This window comes from Oncorhynchus keta, chromosome 3 (assembly GCF_023373465.1).
Source record: "Oncorhynchus keta strain PuntledgeMale-10-30-2019 chromosome 3, Oket_V2, whole genome shotgun sequence".
Classification (NCBI taxonomy): Eukaryota; Metazoa; Chordata; class Actinopteri; order Salmoniformes; family Salmonidae; genus Oncorhynchus; species Oncorhynchus keta.
The window spans coordinates 12,760,349-12,780,395 of NC_068423.1; the positions used below are offsets into that span (position 1 = coordinate 12,760,349).

Sequence of the window (20,047 nt, forward strand, 5' to 3'; positions counted from 1 at the left end):
TTGATTTTAAGAAAGGCATTGATGTTTATGGTTAGGTACACATTGGAGAAACGATATGCACCGCATCGATTATATGCAACGCAGGACACGCTAGATAAACTAGTAATATCATCAACCATGTGTAGTTAACTAGTGATTATGATTGATTGATTGTTTTTTATAAGATAAGTTTAATGCTAGCTAGCAACTTACCTTGGCTTACTGCATTCGCGTAACAAGCAGTCTACTCGTGGAGTGCAATGAGAGGCAGGTGGTTAGAGCGTTGGACTAGTTAATTGTAAGGTTGCAAGATTGAATCCCCCGAGCTGACAAGGTAAAAATCTATCGTTCTGCCCCTGAACGAGGCAGTTAACCCATCGTTCCTAGGCCGTCATTGAAAATAAGAATGTGTTCTTAACTGACTTTCCTAGTTAAATATAGATTAAATAAAGGTGTAATTTTTTTAAAATAATCGGACAAATCGGTGCCCAAAAATACCGATTGTCGACCTCTAATCTCAACATCCACTGTTCAGAGGAGACTGCGTGAATCAGGGCTTCATGGTCGAATTTCTGCAACGAAACTACTACTAAAGGACACCAATAAGAAGAGACTTGCTTGGGCCAAGAAACACAAGCAATGGGGGTTAGACCAGTGGAAATCTGTCCTTTGGTCTGATGAGTCCATATTTATGATTTTTGGTTCCAACCGCTGTGTTTCTACATCTACACTTGCTTGCTGTTTGGGGTTTTAGGCTGGGTTTCTGTACAGCACTTTGAGATATCAGCTGATGTACGAAGGGCTATATAAATACATTTGATTTGATTTGTGTCTTTGTGAGATGCAGAGTAGGGGAACAGATTATCTCTGCATGTGTGGTTCCCACCGTGAAGCACGGAGGAGGAGGTGTGTTGGTGTGGGGGTGTTTTGCTGATGATACTGCCAGTGATTTATTTAGAATTCAAGGCACACTTAACCACCATGGTTACCACAGCATTCTGCAGCGATACGCCATCCCATCTGGTTTGAGCTTAGTGGGACTATCATTTGTTTTTCAACAGGATAATGACCCAACACTCCAGGCTGTGTAAGGGCATTTTGGCCAAGAAGGAGTGTGATGGAGTGCTGTATCAGATGTCCTCACCTTCACAATCACCTGACCTCAACCCAATTGAGATGGTTTGGGAGAAGTTCAGTGCTCAGCATATGTTGAACTCCTTCAAGACTGTTGGAAAAGCATTCCAGGTGAAGCTGGTTGAGAGAATGCCAAGTTTGTGCAAAGCTGTCATCAAGGCAAAGGGTGACTACTTTGAAGAATATCAAATGTAACATAGATTTTGATTTGTTGAAGACTTTTTTGGTGTTATATCATAGTTTTAATTTTTTTTTTTTATCTTTGAATGAGTAGGTGTGTCCAAACTTTTGACTGGTACTGTATGTGGCAATATACTTTTTAGGTTATGGCATTTCTAACACACTGGCCCATTTATTAACTTGAGGCCCCCATTATTGGCCAAATAATTATAATTTTGCGCAAAAAAAATACAACTTAGAAAGCCCACTAGGCAAAAATTGGACCAACCAATCTGCTATTTTCCAGAAATGCCAGATGGCCAGTCTGCCCCTGGCTATAGCTCCCTTGTCATGGAACGATTCATAGGTATTTTTATAGAAAGGGCTATTGTGTCTTGCGCTGGGGCGAAATAGTTATTTATTTCATTTTATACCAATCATTATTTATATAAAATAATTGTGGAAATGATAAATGTCACTTTAAAAAAACACAAGTAAAAAAAAAGAGCAAATAAGCTGTCGTTCGAGGTCAGAAAGGTAGGCTATCCCTTAATGTTCTGAGAACGGAGTGTTCCAATTTGATACATGTTGTCAAAGTATGACATGATGTGGCGGCAGTGTAGTGTTGCCTGCCAGTTCAAACTGAAAATAAGGCGGAATAGTTTTTCAGCTGAACTCAACAGGAGAATCTCAATTGTATTTCCTTGATTCCTCGCGTCCTCTCCTCGCTTCTTCTCAAAACCTATTGGATGAAAATATCAGAGGTCCCGCCCCCCTGACATTGTCTTCCAAAGGATTTTGAGAAGGAGTCGATGAGAGAGGACGCGAGGTGTTCGAATTTGAGAATTGTACTAAGGAAAAGCGAATGATATTCTCCCAAAGCTAAATATTTGTATTTACATTATTTTAAATGTACTTTTCAAGTTGTCCGTTACAAAGCAATAGTAAAATGTTGTTGACAGAGAGGCTCGCTCACAGAGACCTTGTTGTTCCGGTGGTCAGTAGAAAGTGAAAGTAAAAGTATCCAAGTACCTTACCTTACTTGGTAACGTTAACCTGCTGCACGAAAACAATCAATCACATGTATTTATAAAGCCACTTTTACATCAGCCAGCAAAGACGATGGTAAGAATATTGTTAGCTTTTCTAAGAAAGTAGAGTTATGCAGGTCGATTGTCAATGTGGATGATAGACTACCAAATACGTTTTCTGACTTCATATGACTAAACTAGCTGTCTATTGCACTACAGTCTCCATAGATTTTATGATGGGCATGCCATGGGCCCTATCTTTTTCTGAAACTCCCGGTCTTCCATGTATGCATTATACTATATTATAAACTGGGTGGTTGGAGGTTTACTTTGCGTTGTGCTTAAGAACAGCCCTTAGCCGTGTTATATTGGCCATATACCACACCCCCTCGAGCCTTATTGCTTAATTGTATTACTATACACATTTTATACTATACATTCAGAAATATATACTGCCCATGTGTTTTGTGCGCTCATTATGGATATTCATATCATGCATGTAAAGGCTATAGTTACATTAATAATGAGCATCATATCGACATACCTGTTTATTTTATTTTCTTTCCAGGATAAGCACAATTGAGATACTGCTGTAACTCTATCTATTGGCCATGGCTCATTTAAAAACATATGGGCTGGTCCTTCTCTATGACCTAGTGCTGTGGGGGGCACTGTGGACAGGGTTAGTGCTACTTGAGTTCTCCAGTAGTGGAGGACTGGTGGGGTTATGGGCCTTTGGAGCCCTAAGGGGGGCATTGCACCACTCAATCACCCTGGTGCTTTCTGAAAGAAAGCCACAGCCAGTGCTGAGGAGATGGGTGGCAGTGCTCTGCCTCTTACCTCCTGTGTTTGAAAGTGGACGTATGGTCATGGTGCCGGCATCGACTGCCGACGACCTGGGTCTGGTGCCTGGCCCAAGCATGGTGGTCTTGGCCCTGGTATCCTCCACTGTGGCCTGCCTGGCATGGGAGCAGGGCTTCCCTGATGATGGAGGGAACCAAGGGAAGGAGAAGAAGAAGAAACAGGAGGCCAGGGCACAGTTGATGAGGGTGGTGCGATACTGCAAACCAGACACCCTCTACCTGGCTGCAGCCTTCCTCTTCCTCAGCATGGCTGTCATCTGTGAGTATAGCGTTGTGTAAAAGTCATTTCAAATGTGCATACCAAGCACATGCGTTTGTTTGTATTCTGTTATCAATTGTTTTCAAGGAATTTGTTGAGCTAGTTATTTTTGAGCTATAATTAATCTTACTTAGGCCAACCTTTCCAGTGAGCCGTTTTTGATCGAGCCAATCTTGTTGTTGCAGGTGAGACGTTTATCCCTTACTACCAGGGGAAGGTCATTGATACACTGAGTGGTCAGTACCAGCACAACAGCTTCATGTACGCCATTGGAGGCATGGGACTCGTCTCACTAGGAAGGTACACAGGTTTCGCTTCCTCTTTTAGTTTCTCCACTTTTTCCTTTGGTTGTTTCCTCTCCTCTGTGTTTTGATTTATCTGTGGATAGACAGAGAGAAGAATGATAGACCCTTCTGTGATTGTTGATTGACCTGTCTGTGACTGTTCTGTGGCCTCAGTGCTCTGTGCTCAGGCCTGCGAGGGGGCTTGTTCATGTGTAGCCTGTCCAGACTCAACAAGAGGATGAGACACATGCTGTTCCACAACCTGGTACAACAGGACATACCCTTCTTTGAGGAGAACAAACCAGGTGAGATGATGTACACAGGAACATCCCACTGGGTGAACCAACGTGGAATTGACGTCTGTGCCCAGTGGGATGGGTATTATATCATAGAGATAATAGAATGATAGCACATATTGTCATGCCATGTCCTATCGCTTGTTTTGGTGGCATGTGATGTGATCTCTATCCTTACTCACAGACGATTCTGGTATAAATTTGACAGCTCTACCACCATTATAGTCCAATTGATTTAGGAATGATGTCCTTTCTCCCACAGGAAGCCTTGTCTCACGCCTCGGCTATGATGTGGACAAGATGGGACGCTCTGTGGCTCTGAACAGTAATGTGCTGGTGCGCAGCCTGGTGAAGACGGCTGGTATGCTGTTCCTGATGCTGGGCCTGTCCTGGCAGCTCACCCTGCTCACCATGGTGGAGATGCCCCTCCTCACCCTGCTGCAGACCAAATATAACACATACAACCAGGTAACAACACCCAAACACCTACACCATTATACGTCCAGATAGACAAAAAAACGATTGTGTTTGGGGAAATAAAGATAGACATGGTTTTAAAAAGGTAGAGGTAATATTTCAATCAGTACAGAAATTTGTAGGTGGCTTAACTTACCCTGTCCCGTGACTCAACTTACCCCAAAGTTGTGCCAAGAGACCATTTTTTTCAGGACAAGCGATGTTTTCAAACCTATAATGTTTACATGAATTCTGATTATTTCCAGGGACACACAACATCCTAAAATATATGTAGATATATTTTTAGAAAGAATACTATATTTCCCTTGACGGAGTGATACTGGCTGAACTTACCCCATTCTACCCTACCTACAGCTAGAACAACACCCAAACACCCATGCAGCTATAACTCTGACAGCAATGTAGACTAAATAAAGACCAAGTGTAGAAAAGTAATGGGATTATTGACTAGTTAGTGATTGATGCTTGTAGAATTATGATTGATTGATTAATTGACTGACTGACTGCTACCACCCAACAGGAGTTCATTAAGCAGCTGCAGGACTGCCAGGCCCAGATCAAGGAGCTGGCATCCCAGGCCATTGGGGCGGTGAGAACGGTTCGCAGCTTCAGAGCTGAGGAGAAGGAGCTAGATAGGTACAACCAAGCACTGGAGAGGATGTACAAGGTCCAGGAGCACAAGGGCATCATCAGTGCCATCCATCTTTTACTGAGAAGGGTAAAAATTCAACTAATGATAACTCTAGGATGTTTGAGACACCTGGGTGCTGTAAATAACATGGAGATGTAGTCTATCCCACATGATGTGTCTGTTCCTCCCTACATCCCTACACACTGAAGACCTTTAACTCGTATACAGTACTCTATATACGTGACATGTTCCTGTATCCAATACCCTCTTTTCTCTGTCTGACCAGGTGGTGACAGTGGGCCTAAAGGTGGCCATGCTGTTCCTGTGTCGGAGGCTCATCTCGGCTGGCCAGCTGAGCATTGGCAGTGTGCTGGCTTTTGTCCTCTTCCAGAAAGACATGGTGACCAATATGAAGGTGAGTAAGCAAATAAACCACCAGCAGGCGGTTGAATTCTCAGGTCATTGTTCTGGAATACCTGATGTGAAACTGACTGAAATGTTTTCTTTGTTGTTGTCAGCAACTTGTGTATGTCTTTGGAGACATGCTGTGCACTGTCGGGGCGGCAGCCAAGGTGTTCACATTTCTGGACAAAAAGCCAGACCAGAAAGAAGCAGGAGAGCTGGCTCCTGCAAAGCTTCAGGGGAAACTTGCTTTCCACCATGTCAGCTTCTACTATCCCTCACGCCAAAATACACCCGCACTGAAGGTAAGCATCCATTCACAGGATATGAGCTGTTATGAAAGATTGTATCAATATTCAAAAAAAGCGTAATAGCCCTGCTATTTTCATGGATTTACCGATACCATTACATCTTTTAATAGGGAGACTTGTCTTTGAACCAGCACCTTTTTTTAAATGTAACTATTGAAATATACAGTGCATTCTGAAAATATTCAGACTTCTCCCACATTTTGTTATGTTACAGCCTTATTCTAAAATGGATTAAATTGTTTTTTTCCCCTCATCAATCTACACACAATACCCCATAATGACAAAGCAAAAACAGGTTTTTAGAAATGTTTGCAAATGTATATAAACCCCCTGTAATGCCCCGGGTGTCGTGGGTGTGGAGTCAAACGCAGGAGACAGAGAGTGCAATGCTGTGCGTCTTTAATAGCACCAACGCACCACAGGGTGCTCACAATAGTAACGTTCCCAAACACAGGGAATGAAAATGTACAACGGAAAAAATCACGACCAGGCACTAACACATACCTCTACAACAGAGCCGAAGGTTACACTGAAATAATCCCGCACAACAACCAGGCGGGCCGGCTGTCTAATAAAGACAAACTAATTATACATAAACAGGTGCTACCAATAAACATACAAGACAATCAGTGGCAGCTAATAGGCCGGTGACGACGACCGCCGAGCGCCACCCGCCCGGGAAGGGGAACCACCCTCGGTCGGACTCGTGACACCCCCCCTGCAAATATTACATTTACATAAGTATTCAGACCATTTACTCAGTACTTTGTTGAAGCACCTTTGGCAGCGATTACAGCCTCGAGTCCTCATGGGTTTGACGTTACAAGCTTGGTACGCCTGTATTTTGGGTGTTTCTCCCATTCTTCTCTGCAGATCCTCTCGAGCTCTGTCAGGTTGAATGGGGAGAGTCACTGCACAGCTATTTTCAGGTCTCTCCAGAGATGTTCGAATGGGTTCAAGTCCGGGCTCTGGCTGGGCCACTCAAGGACATTGAGACTTGTCCCGAAGCCACATCTGCCCTGTCCTGTTGGAAGGTGAACCTTCGCCCCAGTCTGAGGTCCTGAGCACTCTGGAGCAGGTTTTCATCAAGGATCTCTCTGTCCTTTGCTCTGTTCATCTTTCCCTCGATCCTGACTAGTCTCCCAGTCCCTGCCGCTGAAAAAACAGTATGATGCTGCCACAACCATGCTTCACCGTATGGATGGTGCCAGGTTTCCTCCAGATGCGATGCTTGGCATTCTGGCCAAATGGTTCAATCTTGATTTCACCAGACCAGAGAATCTTGTTTCTCATGGTCTGAGAGTCCTTTAGGTGTCTTTTGGCAAACTGCAAGCGGGCTGTCATGTGCCTTTTACTGGCCACTGTACCATAAAGGCCTGATTGGTGGAGTGCCAGCAGAGATGGTTGTCCTTCTGGAAGGTTTTCCCATCTCCACAGAGGAACTCTGGAGCTCTGTCAGAGTGACCATCGGATTCTTGGTCACCTCCGTGACCAAAGCCCTTCTCCCCCAAATGCTCAGTTTGGCTGGGTGTCCAGCTCTAGGAAGAGTATTGGTGGTTCCAAACTTCTTCCATTTAGGAATGATGGAGGCCACTGTGTTCCTTGGGGACCTTCAATGCTGCGGAAATGTTTTGGTACTCTTCCCCAGATCATTGCCTTGGCACAATCCTGTCTCTGAGCTCTACGGACAATTCCTTTGACCTCATGGCTTGGTTTTTGCTCTGACATGCACTGTCAACTGCTTATATAAACAGGTGTGTGCCTTTCCAAATCATGTCCAATCAATTGAATTTACCACTGGTGGACTCCAATGAAGTTGTAGAAACATCTCAAGGATGATCAATGGAAACAGGATGTACCTGAGCTCAATTTTGAGTCTCATAGCAAAGGGTCTGAATACTTATATGAATAAGGTATTTCTGTTTTTTACTTTTTATACATTTGCAAAAAGTTATTACCTGTTTTTTATTTCTCATTATGTGGTATTATTTGTAGCTTGATGAGGATTTTTAAAAAATGTAATCAATTTTAGAATACATCTGTAAAGTAACAAAATGTTGAAAAGGTTGTACATTGTACATTATGTCTGTTGGCCAAGCACTTACAGTGCTGTCAGAAAGTATTCAGACCCCTTGAACTTTTCCACATTTTGTTGTGTTACAGCCTGAATTTATAATGGCTTAAATTGAGATTGTATATCACTGGCCTACACACAATACCCCATAATGTGAAAATTTAATTATGTTTTTAGACATTTTTGAAAAGCTGAAATGTCTTGCTAAGTAATCAAACCCTTTGTTATGGCAAGCCTAAAACATGGGCTTAATAAAGACCATAACAAGTTGCATTGGACTTACTGTGTGTGCAATAATAGTGTTTTTATTTATTTTTGTTGTTACTCCAAAATACTAACCTAATTAACAGAGTGAAAAGAAGGAAGCCTGCACAGAATACAACTATTCCAAAACATGCATTCTGTAACAAAGAAATTAACTTTATGCCCAAAACAAAACATCACTGAGTACTACTCTTCATATTTTCTAGCATGGTGGTGGCTGCATCATGCTATGGGTATTCTTGTCATCGGCAAAGACTAGGAAGTTTTTTATAATAAAAATAAACGGAATAGAGCTGAGCACAGTCAAAATCCTAGAGGGAAAACTGGTTCAGTCTGCTTTCCAACAGACACTGGGAGACAAATTCACCTTTCAGCAGGACAATAACCTAGAACACAAGGCCAAATATACTGGAGTTGCTTCCCAAGACAACATTTAACGTTCCTGAGTGGTCTAGTTACACTTCTGACTTAAATCGGCTTGTAAATCTATGGCAAGACTTGAAAATGGCTGTCTATCAATGATCAACAACCAACTTGAGTTTGAAGAATTCAAAAAAGAATCATGTGCAAATATTGCACAATACAGGTGTGCAAAGCTCTTAGAGACTTACCCAGAAAGCTGTAATCGCTGCCAAAGGTGATTCTAACATGTATTGACTCAGGGGGTTGAATACTTATATAATCAAGATATATTCATGTTTTCTTTTCTTTTTTTACAAATGTTCAGATTTTTCTTCCACCTTTTAATATTTTGCGTAGAACGTTAGCAAAAAAATGACACAATTAAATCTATTTTAATCCCACTTTGTAACACAACAAAATGTGGAAAATGTCAAGGGGTGTCATTACTTTCTGAAGGCACTCTATTATCTTCCTGCCATGCTTGCCTGTACCTGCAATCATTTCCAGTATATCGTTGGTTAAATGTCTCTAACCATCTATCTGCCAGGCTGTGAGTCTGGAACTGCATCCGGGGAAGATGACAGCGCTCGTGGGGCCCTCTGGTGGCGGGAAGAGCTCCTGCGTCAGCCTGCTGGCGAGGTTGTATGAGCCCAAGGAGGGCCAGGTGCTGTTGGATGGACAGCCCCTGCACTGCTACCAGCACCAGTACCTGCATCAGAAGGTACAGACAGGAAACCCGCCATGACCAATAATGTGCTGTAGTACTTTAGCTCGTTGATAGGGCTCTGCTTTCCATAATCCTTTATACGTGTGTGAACAACCGTTATGCAAACTAGGACTGTTCAGCTCACTCCCTCTTTATTTGATTTAACCTTTATTTAACCAGGAAGGGCTCATTGAGATTAAAATCTCTTTTTCAAGAGCGCCCTGGCCAAGATAGGTAGCACCAAGTCATTACAAAAAAATTGACATGAAACATGAAAAACTACAAGTAATCTAGTAAAAACCATTGAATTCACAAGAGTATAAAACAGCAAATTAAAAAAATTGACAGGTAAGGGAATCAGCCTCAAAATCCTTCATCAGTGATTTAAAGACACAAATCGGGACATGTTCTTCCATTTTAAAAGTATTTTGTAAGGTGTTCCAAGACGATGGCGCAGAGTACATAAAAGCCCTTTTACCAAATTCAGTTTGGACATTTGGAACACTTAGCAGGATAAAGTCAAGTGAACGAAGAGAGTACCCACCACATTTCTGAACAATAAAAATGCACAAATAAAAAATTAATAAACCCAAAATGGCTTTGTAAATAAAAGTATACCAGTGACTGAGCCTACGAGTGACTAGAGAAGGCCAGCCAACCCTGGTATACAAAGTGCAGTAAGGTTTTGCAGTTTAAAATCAATTTCAAAGTGCCATGGTAAAGAGTGTCAATTGATCTCAAACACTGAGCGGAAGCATTCATATATAAAATATCCCCATAGTCTAGTAAAGGCATAAATGTAGCCTCCTTCTGGCTTCAAAAGAAAAACAGGCCTTATTCCTAAAATAAAATCCCAATTTCAGATTCATTTTTTTGTAAGCTGTTGAATATGCAATTTAAAAGAGAGGCCGTCATCAATTAAAATTCCAATATATTTATATGAGGTTACAACCTCAATCTCCTTGCCCTGACAGGTAGTAATAGGTGAAATGTTCAGAGGTCTATTTCTTGCATTAGAAAACACCATTAGTTTAGTTTTCTCAGTATTGAGGATAAGCTTCAATTGACACAAGGTATGTTGAACAGTATAAAAAGCAGTTTGCAAGTTTGAAAGCTTTTGTAAGAGACGAAGCACAACAGTAAATAACAGTATCATCAGCATAAAAATGAAGTTGTGGATTTTGGACATTTTTGTCTAAATAATTTATATAAATAGTGAATAAGAGAGGACCAAGTACAGAGCTTTGGGGCACACCATTCAAGACAGACAATTTAACGGACATAAGCCCGTCAAATTGAGTGCACTGAGTTCTATCAGACAGATAGTTATCAAACCATGCAACTGCATGCTCCGAAAGACCTACACTCGACAATCTCTGCCTTAGTATAGCATGATCAACTGCTGTTTTTTGTCAAGGGCTTCAGTGATATCATTTAAAACCTTCATGGCTGCTGTAATTGTGATATGCTTCTTCCTGAAGCCCGATTGGTACATTGATAAAATAGAGTTAGTAAATAAAAACTATTTTAGCTGTTCACTCACAAGGGTTTGAAATCAGCTGCCAGATTTAAAAAGCAGGGATCCAAAAGATCAGGACCTGCAGGCTTTCTCTGATCTAAGGATTTCAGGGCTTTATGTACCACCTGCACTGAGAATGGCAAAAAGCTAAAAGTTTGACCAGCTCTCACTGGTTCATCCACACAGGGTTGTACAGAGACAGAGGACACTGAATCAAACAGCCTACCAGATGATACAAAGTGCTATTGAAACAATTCAGCATTTCAAACACATGACGGTAATTCATTAACATTACTGTTACCAGACATAGACTTAATAGCCTTCCAAAACTTTCTAGGGTCATTCAGGTTATCAGTGGTAACAGACATAAAATATTCAGACTTGGCCTTCCTGAGAAGAAAATAACACTTGTTTCGTGTCATATAGACATACCATATGACTTGTTCAATTGTTTTTAAACCAAACATCCCCAATGATTATCTCTCTTTGAGGTAAGATGGCCCTGGTGTCCCAGGAACCAGTGCTCTTCTCTGGATCTATCAGACACAACATAGAGTATGGCCTTGTGGGATGCACCCTGGAGAAGGTGAAAGAGGCTGCGAAGAGCGCCAACATCCACGACTTTATTTGTACGCTGGAACAGGGCTACAACACAGGTAGATAGTCATGGGTCATCTTGTGGCCATTGTATTGACAATATTCATCAGATTTATTAATTGACAAGCATTGCATTTTCTGTAGAGGGGCTGTTCTGCCTTCATAAAAGCCTGCCAAAAAGACTAACAAAGTTAGCATGTAAGGTGTAAGTAAGACTGGAACAACCGGTTGTACAATGCTTGAGGGAGAAATCTGCTGTGTGTCGTATTGTGAGTTACAGGCCTATCTGTCTGTGTAGCTACCAGCTGGCCTAGCACTAATGTCCTGTGTATCTCTCAGATGTAGGTGAGTGTGGCGGGCAGCTGTCTTCTGGACAGAAGCAGTGCATCGCCATAGCCAGAGCTCTGGTTCGAGAGCCACAGGTCCTAATTCTGGACGAGGCAACCAGCGGCATGGACATCAACACACAGCATGCGGTACACATTCAAGACCTCTATAGCACAACAATATTACAAGATTTTCATGTCTAACGTAAAACATAGAACTAAACCAACTGCAAAATGAACCTGTCTAACTACAACAGACTACAGACTGAATCTTTTTTAGGAGTCAGAATTGGACTTTGTAGGAACAACTCTGGGTCCTAGGTATAGCCTATAACCAGGACCCAATATTGTCATAGAAACTAAATCTAATAGCTTCAGTAACATGATGTCAATAGGGTTCTTAATGCTCTCTCCCAGGTGCAGGGCGTCCTGGCAGGTTCAGTGGGCCTGACAGTGTTGGTGGTGGCCCACCGGCTGCAGACTGTGGAGAAGGCTGACCACATCATCTTCATGGAGGGCGGGGAGGTGGTTGAGCAGGGCACACACCAGGAGCTCATGGCTAGCAAGGGGCGCTACCGTCGGCTCAAAGAGAAACTCTTTGAGGACTGATTAGGAATCACACAGCTGTCGGAGAGAGAGACAGAGAGACCCACACAGAATACTTCCATTTATGAAAAGTGAAAATGTTTATTGAACTGCACACTCTATCATGAGGCATGTTTCCATAGACACAGGTTTATTCGACAAAAGCAATGTCGCAAAAAATAATCTTTGTTGGTCTGACGTCATTACGTAATCGACACAACTACATGGTTGTTAAAAAACGACCAACTAAGCATATCCAAAATTAACCGTGTGTATCTATGGTTAAATGGATACGCGCCCTAAGCAGGCAATTGTCGCATCTATTCTCTATTCAAACTTTCTAAATGTCGACAACAACAAAAGAATCACCGGGCAAGTTAATAGAAACATAGCTAATGAAACTCAATGATCAGACCTGAATATGACGCATGTTAATAGTTTTTTTTACTGCAAGAAATCCGCATATATCTATTTTCCTTGCTTTGATTTACAATCAAATAAAAATTTGATGTTTTTTTCAGTGGCACTGAAATGTTAAAATTAAAGAACAAGTTTGTGAACACTAAAAATTAGTTTAAAAAATGTATATATATATATATAATAAACATCTTTGAAAATGAGTGCAAAGGTGATCCGTGTGCGGTTCTTTCAATCAATATCTGAATGTAAACAACTAAGAAGGATAATCATTTAGATTGCATAAATGTATTTTTCTTATGTCATCCATAATATTGAATTAATGCACAGCGATAGAGGAACTGCAAAAGGATAAGTGTGCTAGCTGTTTTCAGAGTAAAATCTACAGTATGTGAATATCTGATGTTATCTGACCCATCGCTCCAGCTAGCTAGCTTTTGCCAGGTTAGTTATAAATAAGGGCCACCAGCAAGTAATGTAAGTTAGCTGCCTTCAATGCTTGTTGGCTTTACTGGCAGACAAGAGAAGGGGCTTATATTAAAAGGCTAAATCTAGCTAGCAACAGTGGGGACCTATCATTTACACGTCATTCACATATATAGATTATTTAGAATTTTTTGGGGCTTGCCTGTTTTGCATGTTATTTTGGCATGAGTACGTGTCACATATCAGTTTGCAAACAATGTAAAAAAATATATATAATTGAGTTAATAAAGCTGCATACAAACATGGTCGCTTTTTTGTTTTCTTGAGTAAGGCAGCTCCAGAATGCAGGTGTTTCAGCCTAACTCAATGCTTTCTGTGGTGGTGAGGCAAGCCAGCAGAAAATACAGAGCGCTGCGGCGTGATTGGTTCAGTGTTCTGTCACTCATGGGGACACTACGTCACTGCCAAGTCCAAGGGTTGAGTTCTAAAATTCTAGCCCCTTGGGTGCTGCCATAGAGTTACATTAGAAGTGCCCATCCAAGAAGGCTCAAGGTTATTGGCCACAGATAAAATGACGTCAAATCACATTATATCAACAGTAGCTTTGATTGGACTGAAAAATCTTAGCTAGCAGTCATCATCATGAATCAAGTCGACAATCTACTGGCAAATACTGTTTAATCCTTGTCATATGAAGAGAAATTGTAGATCAAGCGTATCGGTTCTCATCGGGCATTGGACATTACACACCAAGTTGGAAATTGCAAATTCAACAATGAGTGGTTTGGAAGGAATCATTGGCTAAATGCAAGCATTGCAAAGCAATCATTAGCCTGCTATTCAGTGGAGTGGCTGTGTGGTCCCAAGTCTAAGATTAAGGGTCTCTTTTCCTAGTTGAAAATTATAAACATTCAACACTGGCCACGCTCAAAGCAACTGTTAACTTGGAACTGAAAAGTACAGTGCAATTAATGTATTGTTTAGTGGCTTTGCTGGCATGCATCCCACTTTTTTTTGTTGCCCAACCAAGATTGACATGCTAAAAATCACCACTGGCTAGCAATCATACCAAACAGGTGTATGTGCCTGTCTGTACACTGTACAATGATCATTCAAGGCTATCCAGCCCCAGCTGACATACATTTTGACCATCACCACCTCTCTGCCATCAGGTGAGTAGGAATTTATTATCAACAATTGTCTATATGGTGTACGTAGCTAGCTATAGGTGGTCATTCCCACCTAATAATGGCAGAGATTAAAGGAATTAAGATTGAAAAATATAACGATCTATATTCAATTATTCTCAATGGTAATTAGTGAGTAAATCTGTGGGCATACTGCATATGGCCACCACTAAACCTGCACCACTGGGTGAAATTGAAGCTGGCAGTGTTGACAGTGACACTACACATATAGGTAGGCACATCGCTTCTGCCATTTCCATGCCTGTGTATATATTAGGGCCCTCAAACTACACTCTGGACCTTGAAGCCAGTTCCACTGCCTTTTTCTATCGTTCCCCTCTAATCATTGGACTGGTTTAGGTGGGTGCTATTAATTATCAGGTAGAATGGAAAACCAGCAGGAAGCGAGACGGTGAATGGTGGTTAGAAGAGCGCGCTTGTTTCACATGGAAAAACGTTTCGGTAGCTTTTGATAAAGAAGAACATCGAGACGAAGCAGCTGCTTTATAAGTGGGGTGCACTGGTGAGCGCTACATCCCGAGGGGTTCATGCCGATTGTGACAGCCGGTTAAATGGCGTCCCTTGAGAAAGCAAGAGCAAGATGTATGTCAGGAGAAGTGCAGCATTATAAGGAGAAGTATCCTTGGAATACCTAGGAGGAATGGAGGGGGAAAGACAGGCAGAGGAGGTCTAAGAGAGAGGGAGGAAGAGGGTGAGCTTGAGGCTTGAGGGGATTCAAAATGGTGGGAAGAGGGAGGTGGTTTGTTAATTAACAATGGTAGAAAATGTAAGCAAAGTGAGCTGAAAACAGGTGGAGAAATGGAAGTGAATGAGGTCGAAATATTAGAGGTGGTAGAGGTGTGGTGAAGTTCTCAGAGCCCGAGGCTTGCACCAAGGGTCAGGATAAAGTTGAGTCTGACAGTAGGGGGGAAGTTTTTGGAAAAAGTGGACCCTTGCCTTTTGGCTGATCCATTTGTGGTTTCAGGGTGGGTGAAAACAGAGTTGGGTGCTGTAGAATTGGTGAGGGTAACCAGAAGTGGTCTTGTGATAATTGTTTAAGTTTCTGCTGGTCAGAGGGAGAAAGCGCTCAGTGTTAAATTAATGGGGGCAAGAAATGTGAATTGTGGGTAGCAGTAAAAGTTTACCAACTGAAGGGGAAGATTCCTGGTGTTTGATGCTTGTCGTTTGGTGCGAGGCAGACATGGTGATATGAGTGGTGAAACAGAGTAGTCTGTTCTTCCGAGTTTTGAGTCTTTGCCCGACAAAGTGATGTTAGGATATTTAAGTTATCCTGTACGAGCTTTAGTGCTAAATACATCATGTTGTTACAGGTGTCAAGCTTATTATGGGCATGTGGCAGCAGCGTGTAGGAAGGAGAGGTGTGAGAAGGGCATGGGACAAAGGAATGTGTGGCATTGGGGGAAAGTAGTGGTATGTGTTAATTGTATTGATGCCCATGGGGCTGTGGATCAGAAATGTCACATGCGAGAGAAGCAGGTTGAGGTTTCCAGGGTTAGGAGTGCAGAAGTTGTCATTTGCTGAGGCAGGGAAGAAAGTAGAGGAAGGGGGAGGGATCCTGAGAGGAGTGGTGTGAGTAGTAGATCTGTACCAGTACAGAGAGATAGGCCAACAAGTGATATGTTTCCGTAAGATTGTATTTTTAGCATTTGTAGCAATGGTTACTTCAGGGATGGAAGGAAAGCTGCAGAGAGATATTTGGGTGTGTGAGACTTGACATCAGGGGAGTTACAGTGTCCCATCCTGTCAGATTGTTGGCCTGAGGTAGGACTAAATAGATTGGATGCAGAATTACAGTCCCTTACACATCTTCAGTGGAGAAGAACATCCATAGACACAGAGCTGCTGCAGCAGATATACCACTTCCTACAGGTAACACACACAGGAATGGATGAGTACACAAACGGTCATCATTTTTGCATAGAAAGGTTTCGTCTGCACCGATAATCTTATGAGATACATTTGTGTATGTGTGAGGTAAGCGTGCAGAGTGAATGTTTCCCATTGTGCTCTGTTAGAGGGTATGTATCTGAAGGCGCTAACCTGTGTGTGGGAGGTGAGTATGCAGACTGTCATACCTTCTGTCCTTTTTGAAGGGGTTAGTGTGTGAGGGCTCTAACATGCTGCTTCTGACGCTGCTCCCTCTGAGGAAGAACGTCCTGAAAAACATGGCCTTCCTTTCACCAGGACACACACTTCTCAACCTCTACATACTGTATGGGAGTGTGTGTGTGTGTGTCGTTTTAGTCTGCCCTACTCATAATACTCATGGAAGTGTGTTTAGTTGAGCGATAAGTTACCCGTTTGTGAGCGGACCAAGTAATTGGGCGTCACTAAAGCGGAAAGGTGGAATAAACGAGTCAGGAGTAGGTTCTTGATTGAACACAGTTCTCTATTGAGGGCATTTGGTCAACAAACACTCCAACATAAATCAATACAAATCTCCCAAGGAAAAAACATAACTTCTCCAGATCAAACAGGAACACAATAAGATTATCTTTAAACTACAACAAAAGTCACAGGATTGTCACCGTCTTAGTGGTTCTTCATGGATAGCTCCTCTCTCTCGGTGGCCATCTTCCAGAGATAGTTTTCCCCCTTCTCTGCAGGTTCCATACTCTCTCTTATAGGGGAAGGAGAATATGTCATTAGTACCGTCAGCTGTGCTTAATTGCCTCTGGTTACCTTGTCTCCCATGCCTTGTTGGGCTACTATCCGTGAGCCCAGCCTGCCCTCTAGTGGTCCTTCCACATGTTCTACGAAGTTGATGTGTGTTCTCAGTTGTTTGATTTAATCTTGTTCCCAGACACTTCCGACCAAGAACCCTGGTGGGCCAACACGTCAAGCTGTGGTCAGAGGGAGCTGGGGTGCAGACATCAGATGGTGGTGTTTGGGGTGGAGAGGACGGTGGACTCAGTGGATGACATCCCAGCCACTTGGCAGTGTTGGCACTGTTTACTTCCTGCCTGACGAATAAGAGGACATAACTTCTCCTTATACAATTAATCAAGCAAAATTATATATATTTTTTTTACATCAGCAGGTGTCACAAAGTGTTTTTACAGTAAGCCGGCCTGCACCAGGGGAACCCTGCTTCTGCCATCTCTTTCTACATGTGTGATGTCATATCATGTTCCTGTTTAGGCACCAGATCAGCCAAATGCAGGTGTGTTCTCCCTTCAACATGAGGCTCCTGTGCTCACTCCCCAAATACACACCGACACACACCTACACAGGAACGAACACACACTATTAGGAATGTTCCCCTATTTAAATGTTGTGTGTGTCAGAGTTGAGGGACAATAAGCCAGTGTTTGAGAAGAGGGATCTGGTGTGTGAGGAGGACATGCAGATGCACTCCAAGTTTCCCTACACTCTACCATTACTCCCTACTCTTACATAGCCCCTTCTTAAACCAAGTTTCCCTAAGTTTCCAACACGGCCTGACGTGTGTGTTACAGGAGGAGTTGAAGGCGGAACATGTCTTGTACCTGCGACAGCACCAGGAGCTCCGTGCCACGATGGCCGACTTCTTGCAGTTCCTGTTTCAACAAAGAACCGAACAATGTCTTCATGTTCGCCAGCAAGGACTTCTCTCCCTTCGCCTCCTGTCGACCCCTGGGGGGCACCTTCAACACCTCATTATCTTGAGGGCACACACTGTGGCTGCATCTCAATAGTCTGGTAGCTTCCTCCCACAGGCACTATAGTGAGGACAATACTCTTCTGGTTAGCACTTGACATTAGTATGTACAGAGGCCCTCAATCATCAAATATGAATGCTTTTGTGGATATTTTGTATTTTATTTTGTGGGACTGTTTTTGTTTATATGAGCTGCACTGAAATAAATTTCAATCAACTGTTGATATGGCAACCGCAAGAGTTAGTTATGTCAGTTGGTGTGAATAAAATAATACATTATATGTTTGTATGTTTTCCATTATTTTTCTGTTAAGAACTTTATCCTTGAGTGTGATAACGTCAGTAACTACTGCTCTGCTGTGATCACCCCATAAATGTGTAAGAACAAAGGTATAAATGAAAGTCATGTTATGTCTATATGATCTGGTTAGAAATGGAACACTTTGCTGAGCCTACTTTCAACTGGGCTTGACCAAATTAATCAGGACAACATGGTTTGGATTTCCTTTCAACTTTAACACCTAGTTCTAATTCAACCACAAAGGACTGAAGACAATGAGCCTGTCTTGGGGGGGAGAGCTGAAAAAGTTAAGGGCTTGTTGCTGCCTTATGCTCCACAGGGAGCAAAGTACTATACTTTCTTTAGTCCTTGTCTCTAATGCTGATAAGCCTGTGTGTAACACATGTCCTGTTGGTTGTGGAAGGACTATCGGCTAAATGAAATGCAAATGACAAAAGATTACAGTGGGACCTACCCACTGCTTGCAGTGTGGCAGTCAGAGATCAGCCACCTCTGCATACAAGCGCAGGAAAACGTGTCCTTCAGAACCTGCCGCTGAAGGATTTGCAGGTGGAGCGTGGTCAGCTGCTGCACAGAGGCCACCACTGCAGGAAGGGAGTCAGCTGCAAGAACCATTTTATCTTGCTATAAACCCTCTCTAGGGAAAAGGCCTCTTCCTCCCTGCAGCTTAAAATAGATTGAAAGAAAAATTGAGATGCAGGGCAACATCTCCTGAATGCCATGTCCTTGTAAATCAAGAAAGCAGTAATTTACTGCCACACATCAGCTTGGCAGCAAACTAAACCCAATTTCTCACACAACCCTCACTTCTTACATCTAAGCTCCATTGCCTTATCCACATACCAACATATTTGTATTGACACAATCCAGTCTAGACCATAGATATGACATTATTTATTGACCATAGGGGCTTATTTGCAGATAAATATTTTCTTTATATAACATGCATACCTACAATAACCCTACTCTTTAAGAACCCATAGCTGGGGAAGTGGTTGGGCGGGTTCACATGCCAGTGGGCATGCACATTACACCTCTGTAGCCCACTGCTACTGCCGAAAGATCGCAAGCAGGTTAGCCTGAGACATACATTAGCTAGTTATATATGTGTTGCCATGAGGAGGCACTGCAAGGGTCTTGGTAGTGGAGAGGGTACTGGCAAGGGCAGGCTTACTATATCTACTTTCAAGCTGTGTCCCTTGGCTACTGCATGTGATGCACTACTTACCCTGTGGTAGAACCACCAACACACAACTCACAAAGTAGGGATACAAATCTGTTGTACAGTGGAGAGACATTTATTTTGGAAATGATACTCACTTTTGCAGCACAAGACATGCTATGAATAAGATTGACTAGGGATAGCAGGAAGAGGATATGTGGTAGTATGAAGTTGGATGTAGGAGTGTTGAACATGTCCTACATGTACTGTATCTCTTAAACTTGCTGACTTCAAATGGTTATCTTAACATGGCTTACTTTTTGGTGTACTATATTATTATTTCGCAGCAAAATGAATACCCAATCACTTGGCAGAGGTGATTGGGTATTTAATAATACAGTAAACTACAATGATGGTCCATTTCAAGAGGTCCCGGGATACCTTGTAAACACAACAGAGATACTTGCTGCTAGTTAGTGCTGCCATGTGTTTTAGTGGCAACTCTGTTTTATTTTACAGTGCCTTGCGAAAGTATTCGGCCCCCTTGAACTTTGCGACCTTTTGCCACATTTCAGGCTTCAAACATAAAGATAT

General features: G+C 42.4%; 1 protein-coding gene and 1 long non-coding RNA gene across 2 annotated transcripts; both read left to right on the forward strand.

Moving 5' to 3' along the window:
- The first annotated feature begins 2,070 nt into the window (after nt 1-2,070).
- Nucleotides 2,071-12,919, forward strand: tap2t (transporter associated with antigen processing, subunit type t, teleost specific). The gene is made up of 12 exons (XM_035749275.2): nt 2,071-2,397; nt 2,872-3,425; nt 3,611-3,725; nt 3,884-4,014; nt 4,268-4,473; nt 5,003-5,200; nt 5,400-5,528; nt 5,632-5,820; nt 9,114-9,287; nt 11,288-11,447; nt 11,728-11,864; nt 12,132-12,919. The coding sequence occupies exons 2-12, from the start codon at nt 2,915-2,917 to the stop codon at nt 12,321-12,323; spliced, it is 2,142 nt and encodes a 713-aa protein (XP_035605168.1). The 5' UTR covers nt 2,071-2,397; nt 2,872-2,914; the 3' UTR covers nt 12,324-12,919.
- Nucleotides 12,920-13,777: 858 nt separating this feature from the next.
- LOC118369240 (uncharacterized) lies at nt 13,778-18,270 on the forward strand. Its single transcript, XR_004822524.2, has 3 exons — nt 13,778-14,314; nt 17,154-17,513; nt 17,809-18,270. It is a non-coding gene; the product is annotated as an uncharacterized LOC118369240 (long non-coding RNA).
- Nucleotides 18,271-20,047: the final 1,777 nt, after the last annotated feature.